General features: G+C 43.0%; 1 protein-coding gene across 3 annotated transcripts in view; it reads right to left on the bottom strand.

Moving 5' to 3' along the window:
- Positions 1-20,573, bottom strand: part of ATP2A2 (ATPase sarcoplasmic/endoplasmic reticulum Ca2+ transporting 2) — a 51,258-nt gene that overhangs the window by 4,002 nt on the left and 26,683 nt on the right. For 2 of the 3 annotated variants that reach the window (XR_008312476.1, XR_008312475.1), the window contains 15 exons: positions 18,956-19,036; positions 16,951-17,036; positions 14,671-15,135; positions 11,292-11,380; positions 9,750-9,852; positions 9,210-9,341; positions 8,979-9,101; positions 8,512-8,730; positions 6,763-7,098; positions 6,032-6,252; positions 5,558-5,760; positions 4,712-4,797; positions 4,217-4,350; positions 2,856-2,973; positions 1,033-2,714 (listed from right to left, as the gene is read on the bottom strand). Coding sequence is in view for 1 of the 3 variants with exons in the window: in XM_053279643.1 (XP_053135618.1) it covers positions 2,594-2,714; positions 2,856-2,973; positions 4,217-4,350; positions 4,712-4,797; positions 5,558-5,760; positions 6,032-6,252; positions 6,763-7,098; positions 8,512-8,730; positions 8,979-9,101; positions 9,210-9,341; positions 9,750-9,852; positions 11,292-11,380; positions 14,671-15,135; positions 16,951-17,036; positions 18,956-19,036 (2,517 nt within the window). In the remaining 2 variants the exon portion in view is untranslated. The remainder of the gene's footprint in view (positions 1-1,032; positions 2,715-2,855; positions 2,974-4,216; positions 4,351-4,711; positions 4,798-5,557; positions 5,761-6,031; positions 6,253-6,762; positions 7,099-8,511; positions 8,731-8,978; positions 9,102-9,209; positions 9,342-9,749; positions 9,853-11,291; positions 11,381-14,670; positions 15,136-16,950; positions 17,037-18,955; positions 19,037-20,573) is intronic. The other variant, XM_053279643.1, reaches the window with a different exon arrangement.

The raw sequence follows: 20,573 nt of genomic DNA, 5'->3' as shown, positions 1-20,573 counted from the left end.
TGGATGCACAAGATTCTCCTCCACTGAGCTATGGCCCCATCCACTCAGGGATATCTTACAGAGCTCACATGTCATCTTCCATCCAAATGCAAACCAAGGTGGACCCTGCTTAGTAAAGGGGACATTTCATTGCTTGCTACCACAAGACCAGCTCTCCTCCCACCATCAGAAATTCACCAAGTGTTCAGTTCCAGTCAGAATGCCAGCAGTGCTCCGCAGGGAGATTCTTGCTGAACTTTAATCTACCTGCCCACTAAATGCAGGAGTGATTTAGAAAGCAATTTAAAAACATGTGCAGAACAGCAGATTATCTGCCAATTGCCAGAAATGTTGTCCCCCACCAGCTCTCTGTACTAAGCCGGGCTTGTGTCCTCCTGACTGCTCCTTTGCTGTCTTTTTGGGAGGTGCATAAGTAGTGTCTCCACTCAGGGGGAACAACTGAGGGGCTGATCTGTTCCAAAGAGGTACCAGAGCTGCAACCTTTTGAAGTTAACACCTGCTATCTGGTATGGCACGTGACACCTTCAAAACTGAGCAGCAGTTGATCAGCTACTTGGGATGGGTGTTCGAGTACCTCTGTTATTTGTGAAGGGTGGGAAAAATTTAAGGGGGAGAAACCTACCTATGATTTACAGCTCTGGAAAAAAAAAAAAAAAGCCCTCATTACATCAAAGTCATTCTCAAGGCGCTGACAGCTGCTAATAGAGAGGAAATGTGACTTCAGAACAAAAGCTGCAATTTTCCAAGTCTCTCAGGGCACTGCTCCCACTAGGTTAGCTATAAGGATTAAGCCGATAAATTGGAGGGGCACAAAAGACGCTTGCATTTAAAACCATTTGGGCCTTACGCTGCTGCCTGCGGAGCATGAAGAGTGGTGATAATAATGAAGCACAGCAGAGTATCTGACAAAACGCAGCAAGGAATGGAAGAAAAATTAACATTTATTCTTTGACATGTATACAGCATATGCTATTTTTGTCTTTTTTTTACAGCACATCACCACTGGAATGGTGAAATGGAAGAGATACTCACTTCAGTCGATGAATGTTGGAAGGCATTGGAGAGAAACACCACACAGTTAGGACTGTTAATGAACTTACACATTGTTGGTACGGGACTCAGTTTGGAGGAGGAGAAAAAACACAACATGCAACATCGTCATAGAATGATGGTGGTTAGTGCCACATTAAAATAAAAATAGTTCTATACAATATGTTCATTTGGTCATGTGGTATTTACAGATTTTACAACACACACACACACAAACACTTTGTTACTTCTCCATTTCAGGCTAGAACGTGGCCAGCAGACTAATATACCAAGATGTGGCACTGACAGAGGCTGAACAAAAGACAATGAGAACTCTGGCTATGCAAATGAGAACTGATCGTTGGTTTCCAGGTCCCCATGACAAATGCCCCAATTTTATTATTTAAAATTAAAAGAGAGGAAACCTGACATATTAAATCTGCCAGTTAAAATAGAACTCAGCCTCCAAGAGGTTTTTGTTTTGGGTTTGTTTTTTTTACCGGGGGGTTGGGGGGGGGGGAGAGAAACCAAAGAAGAAAACCTATAGATTTCTCAGTTTTAAAAAAGTTTATTTATTTTTTGTTGCTTGCTTGAAGTTCATCCAGGAAGCCTTCTCCCTCATGCGTTCCTCCCCACCACCCTCCCAGAGTGGGCAATGCTGTTAACAATAAAAATACATAAGATATTTAAATAAATAAATCTTTTAAAAAAACCTTGCATGTGTTGAGGTGGGGGGAGGGGGGAAAACAGGTTACACCTGGAATTGTATTTTCTGCACCAGTAAAAAAAGAAGAAAAAAAAAGAGGCCTCAGATTTCTGTTGGCGCCTAAGGAGATGGCAATGGGGAGGGTGAAAATAAAAAAAGGAGATACTGAGGTAGCAGTATGATCTGCCCAGTGCAGAAAAAACCCCAACTAAATGACAAATTAAGATTAGATGACCATGCAGAAGAGACACACAATTGCATGCTTTTAATTCAAGAAAATAAAAAACGTACAAGGACATTCATTCCCTAAAATCTGCTACCAATTGAAGTTTGCTCAAAAGTGTCCACTGGCAAGTCCCACCCCTTGCAAAACACTCCCCCTCCCATTTTGTTTTTACAAGGATGAGTTAACTATTAAACAGAACACTGTACATGCTTCTCCTCTACAAAAAATATTTGCATAAAATAGTGTTAAATTTCTCTGTACATGTCAATGGACACCCTAGTCGTGTATAAAAGGGGGGGGGAGGGGGAATACTGCTCCCTCACTGGAGTTAGGGAAAAAGGAAAACCCAGAAGTCTAGAATATGAAACCTCAGTCACTGGCAAATATGTTCATGTGAAAATTCAGCAGAATAAGACAATTGCTTTAAACAATTAAAAAAATTGATTAAGTTAAACATCTCTCTGTCAAACTTATCACTTCAGGTCAAGACAAGAACATGTCACTAAAGTTAGTATCTGTGCTATACAGCCAGATAAGCAAAGGCAAGGTAATGAACACAAATGGCCAGGAAATCCCTTCGGTACATGCAGACAGAGAACGTGGTTTGGTGGTGGGTGGCTCAATATCTTTACCAGGCTCTAGGTAGTTACGCGCCACAAATTTAAGTGTCTCATCCAGCATAATGACAGGCAGCGAGATTTTCAACACCATCAGCCACTGGGTTAGATTCAGAGGTGTGATTTGGAAGATCAGCTGGGAACAGAAGATTAAAAAAGGATTATTTTTGAAGCCTCCGGACTAACTAGAAGGCAAATGAGAGCCACGGGGGTACAGTGGGGTGAAACGTCTTCCTCCCAGAGGAGGAATCTCCGAGCATGAGCTCCATGAACTTACTGGCAGTGGCTCCACATAAAGAATGAGGAAATGCAGAGACATGGACAAGCAAATGGATCCCAGCAGCCAGACGTTCTCCCAGGGAGGCATCCGTAGTAAGGATTGGTTCTCTGATAGGCTACGAGAGAGAGAGGGAGAACACACACATACATAAGGAGTCACAGTCCATCTAATACGAAATATATAGATAGATAGATAGATAGATAGATAGATAGATAGATAGATAGATAGATAGATAGATAGATATAGTACTTCTGGGATACTCAACAACCCTGCAAGACAAGTCACCAGTATGCAGTATTTCTGCACACTGCAGGAGTGCATTGGAGGCTGAGAGAAGAGCAGCTTGCTTAAGGCCAGAGTGAGATTTGAACTCATAGCTTCCACTTGTAATCACTACATTTCAGCACCTCTCTTCTAACTGGCCCCAAAGCATCTGCCATGGACTTTTAAGAATTTCTGTGGGCGTCTTCTGGATATTTCGTCCCAGCTGCCACGTGTGCATTCATGCACAGTATCACAAGTCAACACTTGTGACTTGCCACTTGCTGGCACCCAGTCCAAGTAAGCAGAGGCGCATGGGTCAGGTAACCGAGGGAGCAGAAGAAAAGGAGGAAAACTGGGTTGCCCCACACAACAGAAGTTCACAAGTAAGGTGTGATGGAGATTTAGTCAGAGATCAACTACCTCTGTCCACCTCACAGACTTTTCCTCCATAAGTTCATTTTGAACACATCTTTTAATTAAGATCAAGTGACAGAGCTCACGGTTTGCATGCGGGAAGGACCTAGGTTCAGTTCCTGGCATCACCAGGCAAGGCTGGGAAAGACCCTGCCTGAAACCCTGGAGAACTGCCAGTTGGCATGGATCAGTTATCTATGAAGGACCAATGGTTTGAGGCAGCTTCACAGAGGCATATGTTCAGTTCCATAAGCTCCATGTTCAGAGCACTCAAATTCACAATTTTGACAGTCAAGGCCAATTTCTTAGCACAAACAAATCCGAATGGTGGGATTTCTTCCTTTCAAAATTAATCTCTCTGCATGAATGACTCATGATATATGAAAGCAATCAAGGCAGCCTCAAGAAAGGTGGGGGGGAAAGAGAGGCTATTTCAAGTTCTCTATTTCACGGAGCCAGCATAGTGTAGTGGTTAGAGTGCCAGACTAGGATCGGGGAGACCTGAGTTCAAATCCCCATTCAGCCATGAGACTTGCTGGGTGACTCTGGGCCAGTCACTTCTCTCTCAGACTAACCTACTTCACAGGGTTGTTGTGAAAGAGAAACTCAAGTATGCAGTACACCGCTCTGGGCTCCTTGGAGGAAGAGTGGGATATAAATGTAAAAATAAACACACTAACCTGTTGAGAGCATTGCACATCTCTATAGTGACCAAGACAGAAAGTGCCATTGTCATTGGATATGGAGACTCAAAGACCACACAGTCAACCCCTTCGAAGTCTGGATTGTCATCTTTGCACTGCAAGAAGTGGCTCTGGGAGACGCAACACATACACAGTCTAAGTACACTGACAGCACCCCAGCTTCTCTCCCCGCCCCAGAAGTCATCAAAACATTCTGTGCTAGCACAATTAAAAGAAGTACAGCTATAAAGCTGAAGCCACCAGGGCTTTTTCCTAAGCACTTAAATCTTTGTTTAACAATAAAAATCAGATTAGTTTGACATGTACGTGATCTCGTTACAGATAAGGACTGGCTGCCTTTTTATTAGAAGACATTTGAGACTTCTGTATTCCACTTGCATACCAAAGTCAGGCAGCTGCACTGATGAAAACTTTGCTCTGAAAGGGCAACAGTGTTGCTATTTTTGAAAAATACTAAGAATGAAATAATACCAGCTGGTAGAAGGTAATTCTCGGGCCACCATCCGCTGCAATAAACCACCAAGCAGCGGCTCCCACTGTAGCAGCTCCAACGTAGCCTTAGGTGTGGGGGGGGGGAGAGAGAAAAAGCACATTAGTTTTCTGAGGGCTGAATAATGGGGCATCTGTGTTGCCTGCTCACCTCACCTGAACTTCCTCTTTGCTGCACAATAAGTTACTGTGTAACCCTTGCCCATTTCCTGCAGTTACTATCCATGCTTAGAACATGATTGCCCAGTCATCATCACCTTTCCAATATCCCATTTAAAGCTGATCCAGAAGCAAGGCTCCATATGATGAATAGGCTGGAAGCAGGGTGTGTGTGTGTGTGTGTGTGTGTGTGTGTGTGTGTGACCACTTTATACTTTCTCCACTTACAATCTACAATCTCCATCTACAATAACTGGCTTGTGTGTCAACAAACGGACACAAACACTAATTTGTTACACCATGCTTCTTTGTAGGCTGTACAACTAAAGATCAAGGCACTGTTGGTTAAGCTATGCTTTTTCGCTTTAATTCAGAACTATTGTTTCTTTCATGCAAATAGATGTTGATTTAATCTGTGAGTTGTATGTATTTCAGATGATCTATCATCAACTAAGGTTCCTTTAATTGGGTGACATGCCTGGTCAAGAAGCTATCCTAAGTGAACTGGTTTTGTGTGTTGGCTTTCACACACAAGAGGAGCTGGGAGAGAGAACCGGGGAGTGCTGGGAAGGACATAGGAAGGGGTGACAAAAAGGACTAAGGGCCAACGTTGTAGTGATTCTGCTTTATTCAGGGACCCCTGGAGCCAGAGCCACCATGAACACTTACATCCAATTGCCAAGTAACGGAAGAAGAGCCACCCAGAGATCAGGGGCTCTTTGGGATTGCGAGGCGGTTTGTTCATGATGTCCAGATCAGGAGGGTTGAAGCCCAATGCTGTGGCTGGAAGTCCATCAGTCACAAGATTGACCCACAACAGCTGGACAGGAATTAAAGCTTCAGGGAAACCCAGAGCAGCAGTCAGGAAGATACTACCAAAAAAAGAAAAGAAAAGAAAAAGAGGCACAATTGTTTTTAGCCACATGATTAATATATACTTGTACTTGAGACTGTGCTGCAATTAAGAAACCTGCCTTGGGTTTTTCACAGGCCAGTAGCTACAGAGTCTGGTACAGCCATGCCAAAAAATGAGACATTCAATTGCAGGCAAATTAGTCCCAGCTCTTGATGCTGCTGTTTGGTGATTCAAGTGACCCTATGCAAGTTCCCCACAGGAAGAGTGCAAACACTCAGCAGACTTACCAGACAACTTCCCCAACGTTGGAAGAGATGAGGTAGCGAATGAATTGTTTCATGTTATTGTAGATTGCACGGCCCTCTTCCACAGCGGCAACAATGGTTGAGAAATTGTCGTCTGCCAGCACCATTTCTGAAGCGGTCTTTGCCACTGCTGTGCCTGACCCCATAGCAATTCCAATCTCAGCTTTCTTCAGGGCTGGAGCGTCATTTACCCCATCACCAGTCTGAAATATATTTGAGAAATAGATACTAATAGGCCTTTGTGCCAGGGTGCAAATGTACTCAAATCAGAGTTCCTTACTCTCAGGTTGGTGGGAGATTGACCAGCATTTTGGGGTGGGGGGTGGGATGGGAGAAGTAATTTACTACTACTACTTTTACCAAAAGGTTCTCAGAGCAGTTTATATAGTAAAAGAAAACAGAAGATGGTTCTCTATCCCAAGAGGGTTCAGAAACATTAAAAACATGCTCAGAGGCACTCATTTCCCTAATTCAAGGTTAAGGTCCAGAATGTGAGAAGAGAGATTCTAAACTAGCCCCCATTTCTTCCACCTAAGAACTGAGCTTTTTTTTTTTAAAAAAAAGGACTAGTGTATGCATACACACATGGCTAAGAATTGCTTTTCAGGGTTTAGCCTTCAACAATGCAAGAGACTCTTCTCCAAATGGGACACAGGTCTTTCTTTACAGAAGCAGGTCTACATATCTATAGTCCCCCCACATTACATGCTTACCATAGCTGTGATCTCATCAAAAGACTGGAGAAACTCAACAATCTTAGATTTGTGGGAAGGCTCCACACGGGCAAAGCAGCGAGCATTTAGGCAGGCATCCCTCTGGGCAGCCAGGGAAAGTTCATCAAATTCACGGCCTGTGAAGGCCTTGGAAGTGACATCGTCATCTTCCCCAAAGATGCCAATACGACGACAGATGGCCACCGCGGTTCCCTTGTTGTCCCCGGTTATCATAATAACACGGATACCAGCTTGTCGGCATAACTTAATGGACGAAGCCACTTCAATTCGGGGGGGATCCAGCATCCCCACACAACCCACAAAGGTCAAATTGGTCTGAAACAAGAATAGCAGCAGTTCAGATTAAGGGTTTCCCACCACCTGGCCTGCAAACAATGAAAATAAAGCCGCATATTTCTGAGTTGCTGGACAGTTTCTGAAACAGTACAATTCTTAACCTATAGTAAACGGCTTATGTAGTGCTTTTCAGTTTTAATTTGCAATCAAAGTTGCTTATCCTCGTGATCATTGGGGGTGGGGGGGGGTCCAGTCACTTTCATTCCCATTTTAGAGATGAGGAATGGAAGCAGAATGATTGAAGTCAAGGATTAGGTGGGACTTGAGCCCACATCTTTCAAATTCAAGGGCAAAATACTACCCAGCCTGGGCAGCAATAAATGCAGAAGTTGTTGGAAGATTTGTATCTCACCTTTCTGAATTTCAAATGCAAAATGCTCAAAAACAGTTACTTATTTTGACTGTGTAAGCACGCATTATCTCACGTGCATGCTCTCTCTCTCTCTCTCTCTCTCTCTCTCTCTCTCTCACACACACACACACACACACACAATCATCAAGCAGCAACAAAAAATAAAAAGCAAGAGCAACAGATAAAAACCAATAGGGAGGCAATCAATCAGAAAACAATGTTTTCCAGTTTGATGGAAGAGTGAAGAGCTTCCCTGGTGGTAGAACACCGGTAAAGTTAGGAAGGAGAGCAGGTTTTATGGTAATAAGCCTGAATAGTCTCCTTTGCAAAGCTGGGTCTGGCCTGATTTGCATTTGGATGGGTGACTGCATGCAAGCACTATCTGCTGTAAGGTATTCCCCTTAGGGGATGGTGCCGTAGATCAGTAGTAGAGCACCTACTTTGCATGCAGAAGGTCCCAGCTTCAATCCATGGCAGCATCTCCAGGTAGGACTGGGAGAGACTCCTGCCTGAAACCTTGGAGAATTGCTGCAAAACCAGTGTAGACAATACTGAGCTAGAAGGACCAATGGTCTGACTTTGTATGAGGCAGCTTCACCTGTTTCTAAAGACAAGGCTAAACAGACTTCCCTAGGTACTTATTACACTTTCTGGGTGCCTCAACAGGAAAAAATATCCTCACATCCCAAGAAAACAATATATCAGAGGGCAGCGGCATGTGCCAGAGGACCTCACCAATGAGGTTAGTGGGTGGGCAGGTTGAGAGTCTTTTAGGTGATCTGGTCCCAGACAGCTTAGGGTTTTAGAAGTGACCACCAGCACTTTGAATTACATCCAGAAAAATCCCCATGGGGCTAGAAGGCGTCACTTAACAAGGAGCACACAAGCATTGCCAACCAATCGTGGCTGTCTCCCACCACACCTCTGAGGAGCTCAGAGAGACACCCTTTGCAGTTTCCCTCCAGGTTCAGACCCCGTTTCACCATCAAACACATCCAGCCATTCTCAGATCTCCAGAATACAAAAGCAACCAAACCAACCTCATAAGTAACGAAGTTTGCTGAATCCTCCAGTTTCATGTCTTCTCTCCTTGGTGGATTGTCGTGAGTCGCCAGCGCCAGACATCGTAGAGTGTCTCTGCCCGTGCCCCACTCTCGGATGACCGACATGATCTTCTGCTTAATTCCTGGTGTCAGCAGCACTTTTGTGCCTCCAACCCGGATGTGCGTACACCTGTCAATCACACCTTCGGGAGCACCCTGCAGGAGCACAACAGAAAAACAGAAACAGATTAGTTCCGAGAACACGTCGAGTCGTTTGCCTCCTATCACAAAACCATTAAGAGCAAAAAATAGAATACAAGCAGTTCACTCGCTCCAGGAGCTGACATACGAAACAGAGGATTGTTTGGCTTTGCATCTCTGCTGCAAATTCATCTTGGCACAACTTCAGGCACCATGCTGCCTTGCAACTCATTACCAACATCTGCTGCCATAAGCATACTTGCCTTAACGAACATCTTGCTCATGGCTGTCCGGCTGGGCTTGTTTGGAGTGCAGTACACCGACATGGACTTCCTGTCCCTTGAGAATTCAAGGGTGAACTCTTTCCTCATGAGTTGCTTTATCACCTAGTGGGCGGGGGGCAAGAAGAGATCAGAATTATATTGCAACGCACTTGAATGAAGAGGGAAGAATTTCATCTGGTTCTTTGTGTGCAGCATTTTTGGCGTACTAACCGAGTTACAAGCATTTGCCCGTTCAATTCTGGACAGCCCTTTCAACTCTGTGTCAAAGACATTCATCTTCTCGACCAGGCAAGTGAGAGCAGTCTCTGTGGCTTCACCAACCTTCTCATACACGCCTTTTGTCTACATTAAAATCAAAATACATTATTAGCATAATCAAGATCTCAGACTGCTTGCATTTTTGATAAGACATCTACACGCTCAACTTAACTTTGACAAAACTGGATTTTAATACAACCTGTTGGCCCAGAGACGGCATTTTCTTCAAAATATATATTTGTACTAATCTCTGCTTTTTCCAGTAGTAGTAAAATGTTTATTGTTACAGAGCTACATTAATCTCCTGAATTCAGAAAAGGAACAACATCCATATATATTTAAGGAACAGGTACCCACTTACAGGCAGGAGAAAGACAGAGAAACTTCGAAACTAGTGTTATAGCTACAGTCATTTCTTGTGAAGTGGGTAGACCACTCACCGCCATTTTGTTCATTCTGCTATTCACTTGAACTGGAAAGGATGAGACTCACCTCGTTGAAATCCAGAGAAGAATCATTGCAAAGGGCACAGATGGTTGCCAGTTCTATAAGACCATCATACTGACAGCATTTGACCTGTTTGTCATCTTTATGCCTGTCAAAAAATATAGTGGGAAAAGTGGGCTCAGATTTCTACTCCAGATGTTTGTGTCCTATCAGGGTTTTTTTTTGTTTTTTTTTTTTTACTCAGCAGTCAACACCTGCAGCCTTCTCCTCTCACCTCATACTCCAGCTTTCAGAAAGCACTCCTTTGCCTGGCTTGGGTTACACTGGCATGAATATTTTTAAAAAATGTTAGTAATGTGTGTGTTGGGCTACCTTTCTAAAGCACAAGGTGGGGATAGATCCACAATTTTAGTTAACTAGGCCATTCAGCTTTCTCTGATCTGATTAGGAATCTCTTCTTGGCTGCTGAAGTACACAAAGGGATGATGGGCACGAGCCAGATGTGCTTTCTAATATAAATTTCACCTCTGCTTCTGGACAATTTTGCTCAAGGTAAATTCACAAAAGAAGCTTTGATAGGACTCACTGTGGAAGCCATGTGCCAAAAATTGTCATTTGTTACTTACCTTAAACAAATAAATATTTAACAAGTTTAGAATTTTTTCAGTTGGAAGATAAATTCTGCTGAATTCTGCTAAATTCTGGTATTCTCATGGAATACCAGACCTTATTTGCTCTTTCTCAAGGGCTCTATGTAAACAAGGTCATCAAAGATGACCCCCAGCTCCAGTGACTGTTGCTGGTGTCTATCTTATGTTTCTTTTTAGATTGTGAGCCCTTTGGGGACAGGGAGCCATCTTATTTATTATTTCTCTGTGTAAACTGCCCTGAGCCATTTTTGGAAGGGCAGTATAGAAATCAAATGAATGACAACATGATAAAGGTTAGGCTTTTATAAAGTCATCTCATGTTAATCTGTACTATTCTTGGAACCCAAGATTTGAGGAGACCCCCACAGTCTTGTCTGCATTTTCTTATATGGAAAGAAAATGGCTACATAAAGACTGAGGCATAAAAAAAACCCGACAACGTGACAGGCCGAATCAAGAAAGTAATCGCCATTAACTTTAAAACAGAAGCAGATTGGGGGAAATTGAGATCCAAAGGAGTGAAAATATGAGTTTCCACCACTAGGTGCTCTAGGACAAATATTTGAAAGTTTTTTTTAAATACATTGACAGGTGCTGAGAAATTTGGATTACAGCTTCAATCCCATCTAACTAAGGAGTTCACATGTGAACAGACACGCTTGTGCAGACCAGTCATGTTCTTTCTTGACCAAAGAGAGCAGACATTAACAGCGTAATAATGTGGAAAGCTTCCAGTTTTCCCTAGTCATTGACCCTATTCCAAAAGATTAACTTTAAAACTAATAATCTGTGAAATCGAGAGGCAGCATTTCAGTCCCACTTTACAATACCTACTTTCTTTCAGGCTGTTAAGGTCTAAACCTAAGTGGTGCTGTGCACACAGCCAGACCTTTAAATTGACTGGCTGGCAGATAGTTAGAAAGAACAGAGCTCTTACACTTCTCCCAAGGGGGCATATGTTGACCCAGTCACTGTAAATTCATTCAGAGAACAGCTATCCCCTTCCACTCGGTCCACAACAAACATCTGTAAGAACAAGCAGCATAGAGTTACAATCAACCAACTGCAATAATTCAGAATTTGTATGACATCAAAAAATAGAGATGCAGAGAGGGAGGAGGTGGGCCTCCTGTTCCACATTCCTTCCAATTCTTGCCCATACACCTCTTCAGCTACCACACTACACCCTTCGCAAAAACTGTTCTATAGAATTTTGAGTTCAGTTCACATCGGTTCATTCCAATGCAAAAGCATCAGGTTACGAAATAACCAGTCAACCGAGTTTATTTTCTGAATCCATTCTAAGTGAGAACAGCTTTTCAGACTTGCAAGTAATTTCCGCTTGCAGGTGGTTTGGTGGGTCTAGGATTAGGAGAATCTCTCAGGTGGGTGCCCAACTCCTAGAAAGCAACTTACACTTGAGTGACAGGATTCTAAGTCTTCTACATGGGAATATAACCCTGTGATCTGATATTACCATTCTTGGCCATACACTGCTATGTAACATTCATTTAGCATGGGTAGATCACAAGGAGCTGCATGGATAGAGGATCTTGAGAAGTAGGGCCAAGAAAGACCTTTGTGTGAAATCTCGGAGAGCAGTGGCAAGGGGCAAAGGGGGTTGTGAGAAAGAAAGGGAGAGCGAGCAAGCACGCACACACACACACACACACACACACACAGAGAGTAGCTTCAGACAGAGAGAGAGACAGGAGCAAGAAAAGACGACTAGAAGGGTGCTGATGATGGATGAAGTTGTGCAAAGAGAAGAACTCCAATCCCTGAGGCAAAGATGGAACATTCCCCACCCCAGAGCAAACCCTAGTCAAAAGTCCGGCCAGCACTCAAGGGGCTTTGTTTACTCTCCTTCAAGGTTTGCTCTGTACAAGTCTTAAATTTAAATTCATTTCAGTTGGGACTGGCTAGTTTGGCAACAGACCACAATGCAGAAAATCCATCTCCTAGGATTACTTCTGTGAAAAGCTTCCTGGAGATACTACCTCTCCTTGTATACAGCAAGCACAGCTTTAATGCTTTTACGTGCCAAGGCATCCTTCCAACAACTTGCAACTAAAGCTTTTCTGCATTGCCTAATGGACCCAACATTAACACAAAAAACACCCTATCCCCACCCCAGATATACAATCAGTTAAACATTGTATTCTTTGAAAGAGACCAATATCGCACTGCAAAATATTCTTTTCTAAAGGAGAAAGACTGGGATGTTCCTATGCTGAAGGAATCTGCCTATTTTTTGCCTCCTTAGGAGACGGGCAGTTATGCAATACCCCTGCAGGTAACCTTCTCCAGAATACAGATGAGCAACTGCTTTGTGTCCCACAGGCACTCTGAATAAGGCCAGGGAGCAACAAAGAGGTAAACAGCAAATTGGAAAGGGAAAATAGAGGTTTGTTACAAACACACAACCCAAACATGTTTTAAACAAGATGCAAAGCAGGATCAACATATTTATCACTGACTCATCTGAAATTCTACTCTGAAGCCATGAATGTAATTATTTGAAGTCATGCAGTACAATCAGCAAGACTCCAGCCTATTAAGACCATCCATCAATTACTCTTCAAAAATAACAATCCCTTATTTTGAATTAGACATTTTATTTTGTGCTCCTACAAAGTTCCTGCGTAGAATTTTAAGCACAAGTGAGATACGGACTGAAGAGTAGAAAAAATCTCCTTTAATTGCTAAGGAACACGACAATACCAAGATTAATCAGCATTCAAAATAGCTTTCCCGAGGAACACACACAAGGCTGGCTCCTCTACTCCAAAAGAAGTGTCTGACTGCATCCAAGGTGACTTTGGGAATCTAGTCCATGCTCTATTTCAATACATGATGATGTGCCTGACTTTACATCTGGGCTTTCCAAATCTAATACAGTCTCAACCTGCTGGAAACACTGATGTGATCCAAAGTTGCAGAAGTGAGATGAACAGAAAAAGGCAGAGGCTGCCAGGAGAGGGGGAAAGGAGAAACCACTTAGGCCTGCCTGCACTGCCTCTGCTGCTCAACTTTTATCTCTGCAATCATGGACCAGTCTTTAATGTTATTAGAAAGTGCTTGAATGCCGAATGAGATGTGTCTAAGAAGAGTCTGAACATTCTGCAAGAAAGAGGAATAAGTGGAGCTGTTATTATACAGCAATTTCTAGCAGGCTTCAACATATGAAGCGACCTTATGCAGAGTTGGACTATTGGTGACATCTAGCCCAGCACCATTTACTAGGGATGTGCAGAACAGTTCACCGTCAGAACATTCAGACCGTGAACCGGGCTGCTCCGAGTGTTCCGAGCTCGGGACACTCCGAACACCAAGAACAGGCCCGATTTTGGATCTCAGAATCCAAAATGGTGCGCGGCTGCCATTTGTGTGGTGGTGCAAATGAAGGCCAATCTCGCACTTGGAACGTTCCAAGTGTTCCAAGTTCGGAACAGAATGTTAGGCCAAACGAAGGGCCTGTTCCGAGCTCGGAACACTTGGAACATTCCAAGTGCCAGTTTGGACTCCATTTGCACCACCACACAAGTGGCTGCCACATGTGCACAGAGACCAGAAGAGCACCATTTTGAATTCCAAGATGGCGCTCGGAACATTCTGATGGAACAGAGTTGTTCTGTCAGAACCAGCTTGTGCCGACAGAATATTCTACAGATCTTGCATTCCATTCCCTACTGTTTACTCTGACTGGCAGCAATTCTCCAAGGACTCTGGCAGAGGTCCTTCCTAACCCTGCTGTCCAAGAGCCATTAACTGGAGATGCTGGAGACTGAATCCAGGACCTTCTGGATGCAAAGCAAATGCTCTATCCCAAGCTATGGCCCCTCCCACAAGGGTTGTAAATTAGCTGCCTATGGCAATAATTTCCAAGCAATCAAACAGGAAGGCTTTTATAAACCAGAAAGAACTGAATCTTTCCTTTTCATTCCCAAGAGCACTTTTGTCTCACCTTAGCTGTCACAGGACCTAGGTCAGCAGTGAGGGGCAAATATTCTGAGGACACTCTTTATCCCTCTGAGCTGAGCCCTGGGACTGAAAACAGATTTCAGAGCAAGGTACCGGTAAACCTACAAAGTCCTACATTTTGTTCACTGTGTAGTGAACACCATTTAGGTTACAGAAAAAGGCAGCTGACTGAGAGTAGAAGCATAGCTTTTTGGTAAAAACATTTACAAAGTGTTGACTAAATCAGAACTTGGAAGCAGGTTTTGGTGAAGAGGACAGTCAATCCTCCTCACCAAATTCATAAATCTGCTATAACATTCACCAAGCTAACAGAGTAAGTGAATTCAACATACCCTGCAAACTGACATCTGGTTGGTGGTCAGAGTGCCGGTCTTGTCCGAGCAAATGACAGAAGTACAGCCCAGGGTTTCCACGGATGGTAGGCTTCGAACAATAGCATTCTTCTTGGCCATTCGGCGTGTGCCCAGGGCCAAGCAGGTAGTAATGACAGCAGGCAAGCCCTCTGGGATGGCAGCCACAGCAAGCGCAACAGCGATTTTGAAGTAGTAGATGGCACCCCGAATCCAGGAGCCGCCATGGACAGGATCGTTGAAATGGCCAATGTTGATGATCCACACAGCAATGCAGATCAGTGAGATGACCTTGGACAGTTGCTCCCCAAATTCATCCAGCTTCTGCTGAAGCGGGGTCCTCTCTTGCTCAGTAGCAACCATTTCATCACGAATTTTACCGATTTCTGTGTTCACGCCAGTTGCCACAACCACACCCATGGCTTTGCCTGCAGCAATGTTCGTACCCTAAAGCAAAGTTAAAAAGGAATGGAAGGATTGTGGTAAGTTGCTAACACAATATAATAGGTGAACAAGTTCTGTTTTCATATATGATTGATACAGTTTTCTACCATTATAATCTTGCTATAGTTTGTTTATAGTTTTGGCCAATATGTAACAATTCATGTACTGATGAAGTAGACTATAGTCCATGGAAGTTTATATTGCAATAAATTATTCAGCCTTTAGATGCCAAACTCTTCCAATCCAATTTTTATTACAGTCATTGACCAGAATACAAAGCAAAACTACACGTAAAGAAAAAAACAGAAAATATAAAGAGCAGATTAATCAAAGCAAAAATATAAAACAGGTTAATCGGAACATAAATATTACTAAGAATCTGAATGGAATTTACAGATGATGTAGCAGTACCTAGCTACTGTATTGATAACATCTTCATCTGGACTGGATAATAAAAACTTCAAATAAAAATCATCAGAGTGCCCTATAAATTTGGCCAACAAAGGGGAAATTCAACTAAGACGAGCGTCCCTATAAAAATCACAATACAAAACAGAATGCATGATGGCCTCCACTTGACCTGCACCACAAGGGCATAGACAGGCAGAGAAAGGAATACCTCTAAATCTACCTTCCAGGACAGTAGAGGGGAGGACATTCAATCTAAATCTGGAGATTATAACAGAATACAAGTAGTCTGCCGGTTTAGAACTAAGCGGTCGCTCCCTCAGGTAAATATTCTTAGACAAAGAAGCAGCCTCCTCCTGCAGTTCTACATCAATGATATGCTGCTTGACCTCTCTCCTGGCCCATTCATAATCCATCTTTAAAATTACCCCTGGTGAGAACCCATAACAAGCTCATTGTTACATCTTCTATTTTTGTTATTGCCATTTGACAAGTTACTTTGGATTTTTGGCCTTTGATTTCTGAACAGTTTTCACATTTGTTTATTTATTTAAATTTTATTATATACCGCCTCCTCCAAACACTCTAAGCGGTCAACAACAACAGTTAAAAAAATAAAATAAAAATAAATTACAAGGGCAAACTCCTGGCAAAACAGGTAAGAAGGGCCTTAAAAGCAGCTAGGGAGGGGGCTGAACCAATCTAGGGGGGAGAGTGTTCCAAAGAAGAGCGGTGGCCACAGAGAAGGCCCTCCTATGGGCCCAGGCACCATGAACTACATCAGGGCCCGGGACACTAAGGAGGGCCAGCTGAGAAGACCTCACAGGACGGGATACAACCAGCAGAGAGAGGCAATCCCAGAGGTATACAGGTGCTAAGCCCATAAGGGTTACACGTTATTTATACTACTCCTATTCTCATAAGTTTGTCCTTTTGCTTAGATTAGTTACATTAAAATAAGTCACAGGAAGAGACCTCTCTGTGCCCAAGATCCTGGAGAGTCCCTGCCAGTCTGGACAGGCAGTACTGGGCTAAATAAACCAATGGTCTGACTGTTCAAGATGGCTCCAGCGTCCAAGTTCCTGGAATACCACAACTGTACATTTACAATGGCTTCCTGTTTTACTCCTTTTCACCTTCACCCACGAAAGTTTCAGCTTTGCATATGCAGGTCTAGCTGTAGAGGCAACTAAAGTTTGAAAATAATGGAAGTGGTTTTTATTTATTTTTTTAAAGGTTCATTTAGTTCCATAAAATATAACTATTTAGATAGCCAAGCTACTCTTAAGATGAGCTATCCTCAACAAAATGAGTGAAGGCTAGTTTAATGAAATCCACAAAGGGGGAAGTCAAAGTTGCTCTTAATAAGCAGTATATGGAAACAGAACAAGTATTTCAAGATTTACTCACAGAAAAGAGCATGTTCTTTTTGTCTTGGTTCACTGCACGAGGATCAGGCACAGGATCTGTGTGCTTAATTACGGATACAGATTCACCTAGAAGAAGGTTACAGGTTTAGAAGGCCTTAAGTCAATCCCATTATATTGCATCTACACAAGAACAGTTAAAACCATTAAATCGAAATGCAAGCTCTACATAAATCTCTCATTCCAATGCAGCAGCAGATCTCCATGGACAAAAATTGTCCTCTTGCAAAATCATCCTGTTATAGAGCACCCACTTATTGATTACGAATACAACCCTAACCCCAACCCCCAAATTTATTTATTTACTTTCTATACCACCCTTCCAAAAATGGCTCAGGGCGGTTTACACAGAGAAATAACAAACAAATAAGATGGCTCCCTGTCCCCAAAGGGCTCACTATCTAAAAAGAAACACAAGATAGACACCAGCAACAGCCACTGGAGGGATGCTGTGCTGGGGATCCAACTTTCAAACAGGACCTACAACGTGAAGGATCAATCTTTATATTGGATGCAGGCTTCTCAAATGCTTGTTGTATAGTAGGGGTAGAGAAAAGGGCGAGGACACAATACAAACAATATTTGAATTTCCCCTGTTGTGCAAGTCTGATTTTATGAGGCGTGTTTTGATTTGAATACTTCATAGTAAGCCAGGACAGACCTCAAATATTAAATCCCTTTATTATTTAAATGCCAAACTATGCCCTGATGTCCAACTCATGTTATACTGCAAAAACTACCCAAAGACCTTCTGCAAGTCTGAAATTAGTGCCACTCAGACAGACCTATTGATCAGAGAAGAAAGCAATAAATTGACATTTCCCCATGCCTTCTAATACCCTGGTGGCTCATGTACTTTTTTGGTTCTCTGGGCAAGAACAGTTGCAGAATTTAACCTGACCTAAATTCTACAAAGCAAGCACATTACTCTTCGCTTGAAAATGTCAAATAAAAGGCTTAATGCAGCAACTAGGACACAGTACAAAAGAGTCTCCTCTCCAACATTTCTGTTGAAAAATAGCATTTCCTGTGGATAAATGAACAGCAGGCTTTTGACAAGGAATAACTGAGACAAGCCCAATAGAGGACATATAATGCATTACATTTTGAATCTGCTGTCAATAATGCCAAATAACTCAAACGAAAGTCTACTGAGAAAGGAAGTTCTTATTCCAGCTTTTAACTAAACTTGACACTTTGGACACTACATTTTAGTTTAAACAACCTATGAAGAATGCCAGCAAAGATATCTTAATGGTTTTCACTGCACCTATTAAAAATATTTATCCAATACTTTTCAACAAGAAAGTTCTCAAAGGGCTTATGTAGCAAAAGGAATCCTGTCTCCAGAGGGACAATGAGGAGAGCAAGTGTCGCAGATGCCCAGTGGAAGCTGCTCTTGCTCCCCGGGATGGTGTTCGAGAGCTCTGCTCAACAGTGCAGGATGGTGCTGCAATCAGAACTTTGTTCCCAACTGGTTTCCAAAAAGGCAGCCATGAGTGGGCTTTCCCTGGGTGGCAAGATCCCCTCCAGTGACCAGCACAACCACCTGATGCAGCAGGGCCATTGTGGGAAATAAGACAAGTGGGGCGGCTAGTGCAGGGCTTCTGGGTGGGGACTGGGCAGAGCGGCAACTGAGGGCAGAGTAGTCTCAGGAGAGCCAAAAGTCTCACGAGTTGGGGTTTTGGGCTCCCACAAGACTTGTGCTGATTTTAAGGGCCTATTTAATCCTCCAGTCAATAATGAGATGGGGCTGGAGGACGAGATGGACTGAGGCATCTCTTGGGCAAGTGACTGGGCAGCCATGAGGAGCAAGAAGGGAGACAGGAGACTTAGGGACAGACCACCACCCCACTTCCAGAATAAAACTCCATGCCCCTGCTGAGGCCACTGGAGGAGGATCCAAGAGACAGAGGGAGGCCTGGGAATGCTTGGCCATGCCAGCCACAGGAGGAAGGATCCACACTAAGAATAAACAAGCCACCTACCTGTGAGAATTGACTGGTCTACCCTTAGAGTTGTGGATTTTATAGATGTAATTCTTATGTCAGCAGGAACCTTGTCACCGACTGTGGATACAAAGGAACACAAGTCCGGATGGCCATCAGTTGACTTTTTACACATGTATAAACATAGCAAAGTATATTATGGACCATATATTTATTCAAAAGCTCTTACTTCAACAGAGTAGTTGGCAGCAACCCTTTTGGCTGTATCTCTCTCATGACATGGAGTCAATTCACTCAGCTGTTGAAATCAATTTTATTGCCACTTGATTGAACTATCTTTTTCTTTCTCATGTTAAAATATATGGTATTTCATGTGTTCTGGAATGTGTGGGGTTCTATTGTCATACTGGATAGCCAGGTTTACATGATTGAGCTATAATAGAAAGTTCTAGTTTCACTATTGTCTCTATCAAAAAATGACAACAAAACTCAATTTAAAAAATAGCTTTGGATTCCTAGAACAGCAGTACCTCTGCCCAGAAGCTGTATGGCAAACCCCTTTTAAAGCTGGGGGAATTTCAAGCCATTTATGTAACACAAGGGTCTGATGTTCAATGGGAATTTCAGGCCCTTGGGCACAACTAATATAGCCCTTTAGAGTAAGAGAGGCAACTGCAAGAATCAAGTTTCTGTGCACTGGTCTACAGTTCATCTCATTAAGTGGTTCTAAAGTAGCATACATATGAAGTTTGAAGAAAAAATTCCTGCCAGCTACAACCACAGCAGGGAATTAAAAGCATGCCAAAAGCCCAAGAACAGGACACTGGTACTACTTGCATCACCAGCTAATAATTACTGAACCTGTCACAGAGAATGGACTTGTTGCACCATGGTCCCTCTAGCTTTACTGTAGGGACACACAGAGAAATGCCAATTCCTAGAGGAACTGCTTATGCAACTGGCAGCAATAATGCATGCAGGGAGAATGAGGCTGTGAGAAAGCTAGAAGGGCTGCAACCTTTATATCCTAGATCAGGAGAGGAGAAATGCCTTCCCAGATGATCAAGAACACACTATTTATGGCTTCCGGTGCCCTTTGGAGAAGAAAACAGGGCACATTTTTGTGCAATGTTAAAATTATGGTGCTGGCCCAACAGGAGTCTCTGGTGAGAGACAAGCTGCATCATACTTGCACTATCCACTCCTTAGATGAAAGAGGCTAATAAACTAATAAGCTCATTTTCCATTCTGTTCCACTACTGCAAATGAAAACCCATCTAAACTCACTGTGCCCTTGAGCAGCCAAGAGAAAACAGTACAAGACAAACAATGACCAAAGCCAAAAATGGGCAAACTATTTGAGCGCACTTCCCTGTTGTCGTGAGGAGGTTTATATGTAGACAAGTGATAGCAGCTGCTTTTCAGCTATCACAGTTCCACTAAACAGCAAGCTAAGACTGCACACAATGCAGGAGGGAACCCACCCATCTGCAGGGACGCACCGGGACTTCCAACAGCTGAGCATCTCAAATGCATTGCCACACTTGACAATGGCATATGAAAAGATGGGATTCTTTAGTGGGCATTTATAGAGATCGGTCAAATTCCAACACACTTGAAGCTCAACATATAGGAATGCCACAACACATCTGCTCTT

This window comes from Hemicordylus capensis, chromosome 15, assembly GCF_027244095.1.
Source record: "Hemicordylus capensis ecotype Gifberg chromosome 15, rHemCap1.1.pri, whole genome shotgun sequence".
Classification (NCBI taxonomy): domain Eukaryota; kingdom Metazoa; phylum Chordata; class Lepidosauria; order Squamata; family Cordylidae; genus Hemicordylus; species Hemicordylus capensis.
This window is presented reverse-complemented; position numbering and strand designations above follow the sequence as displayed.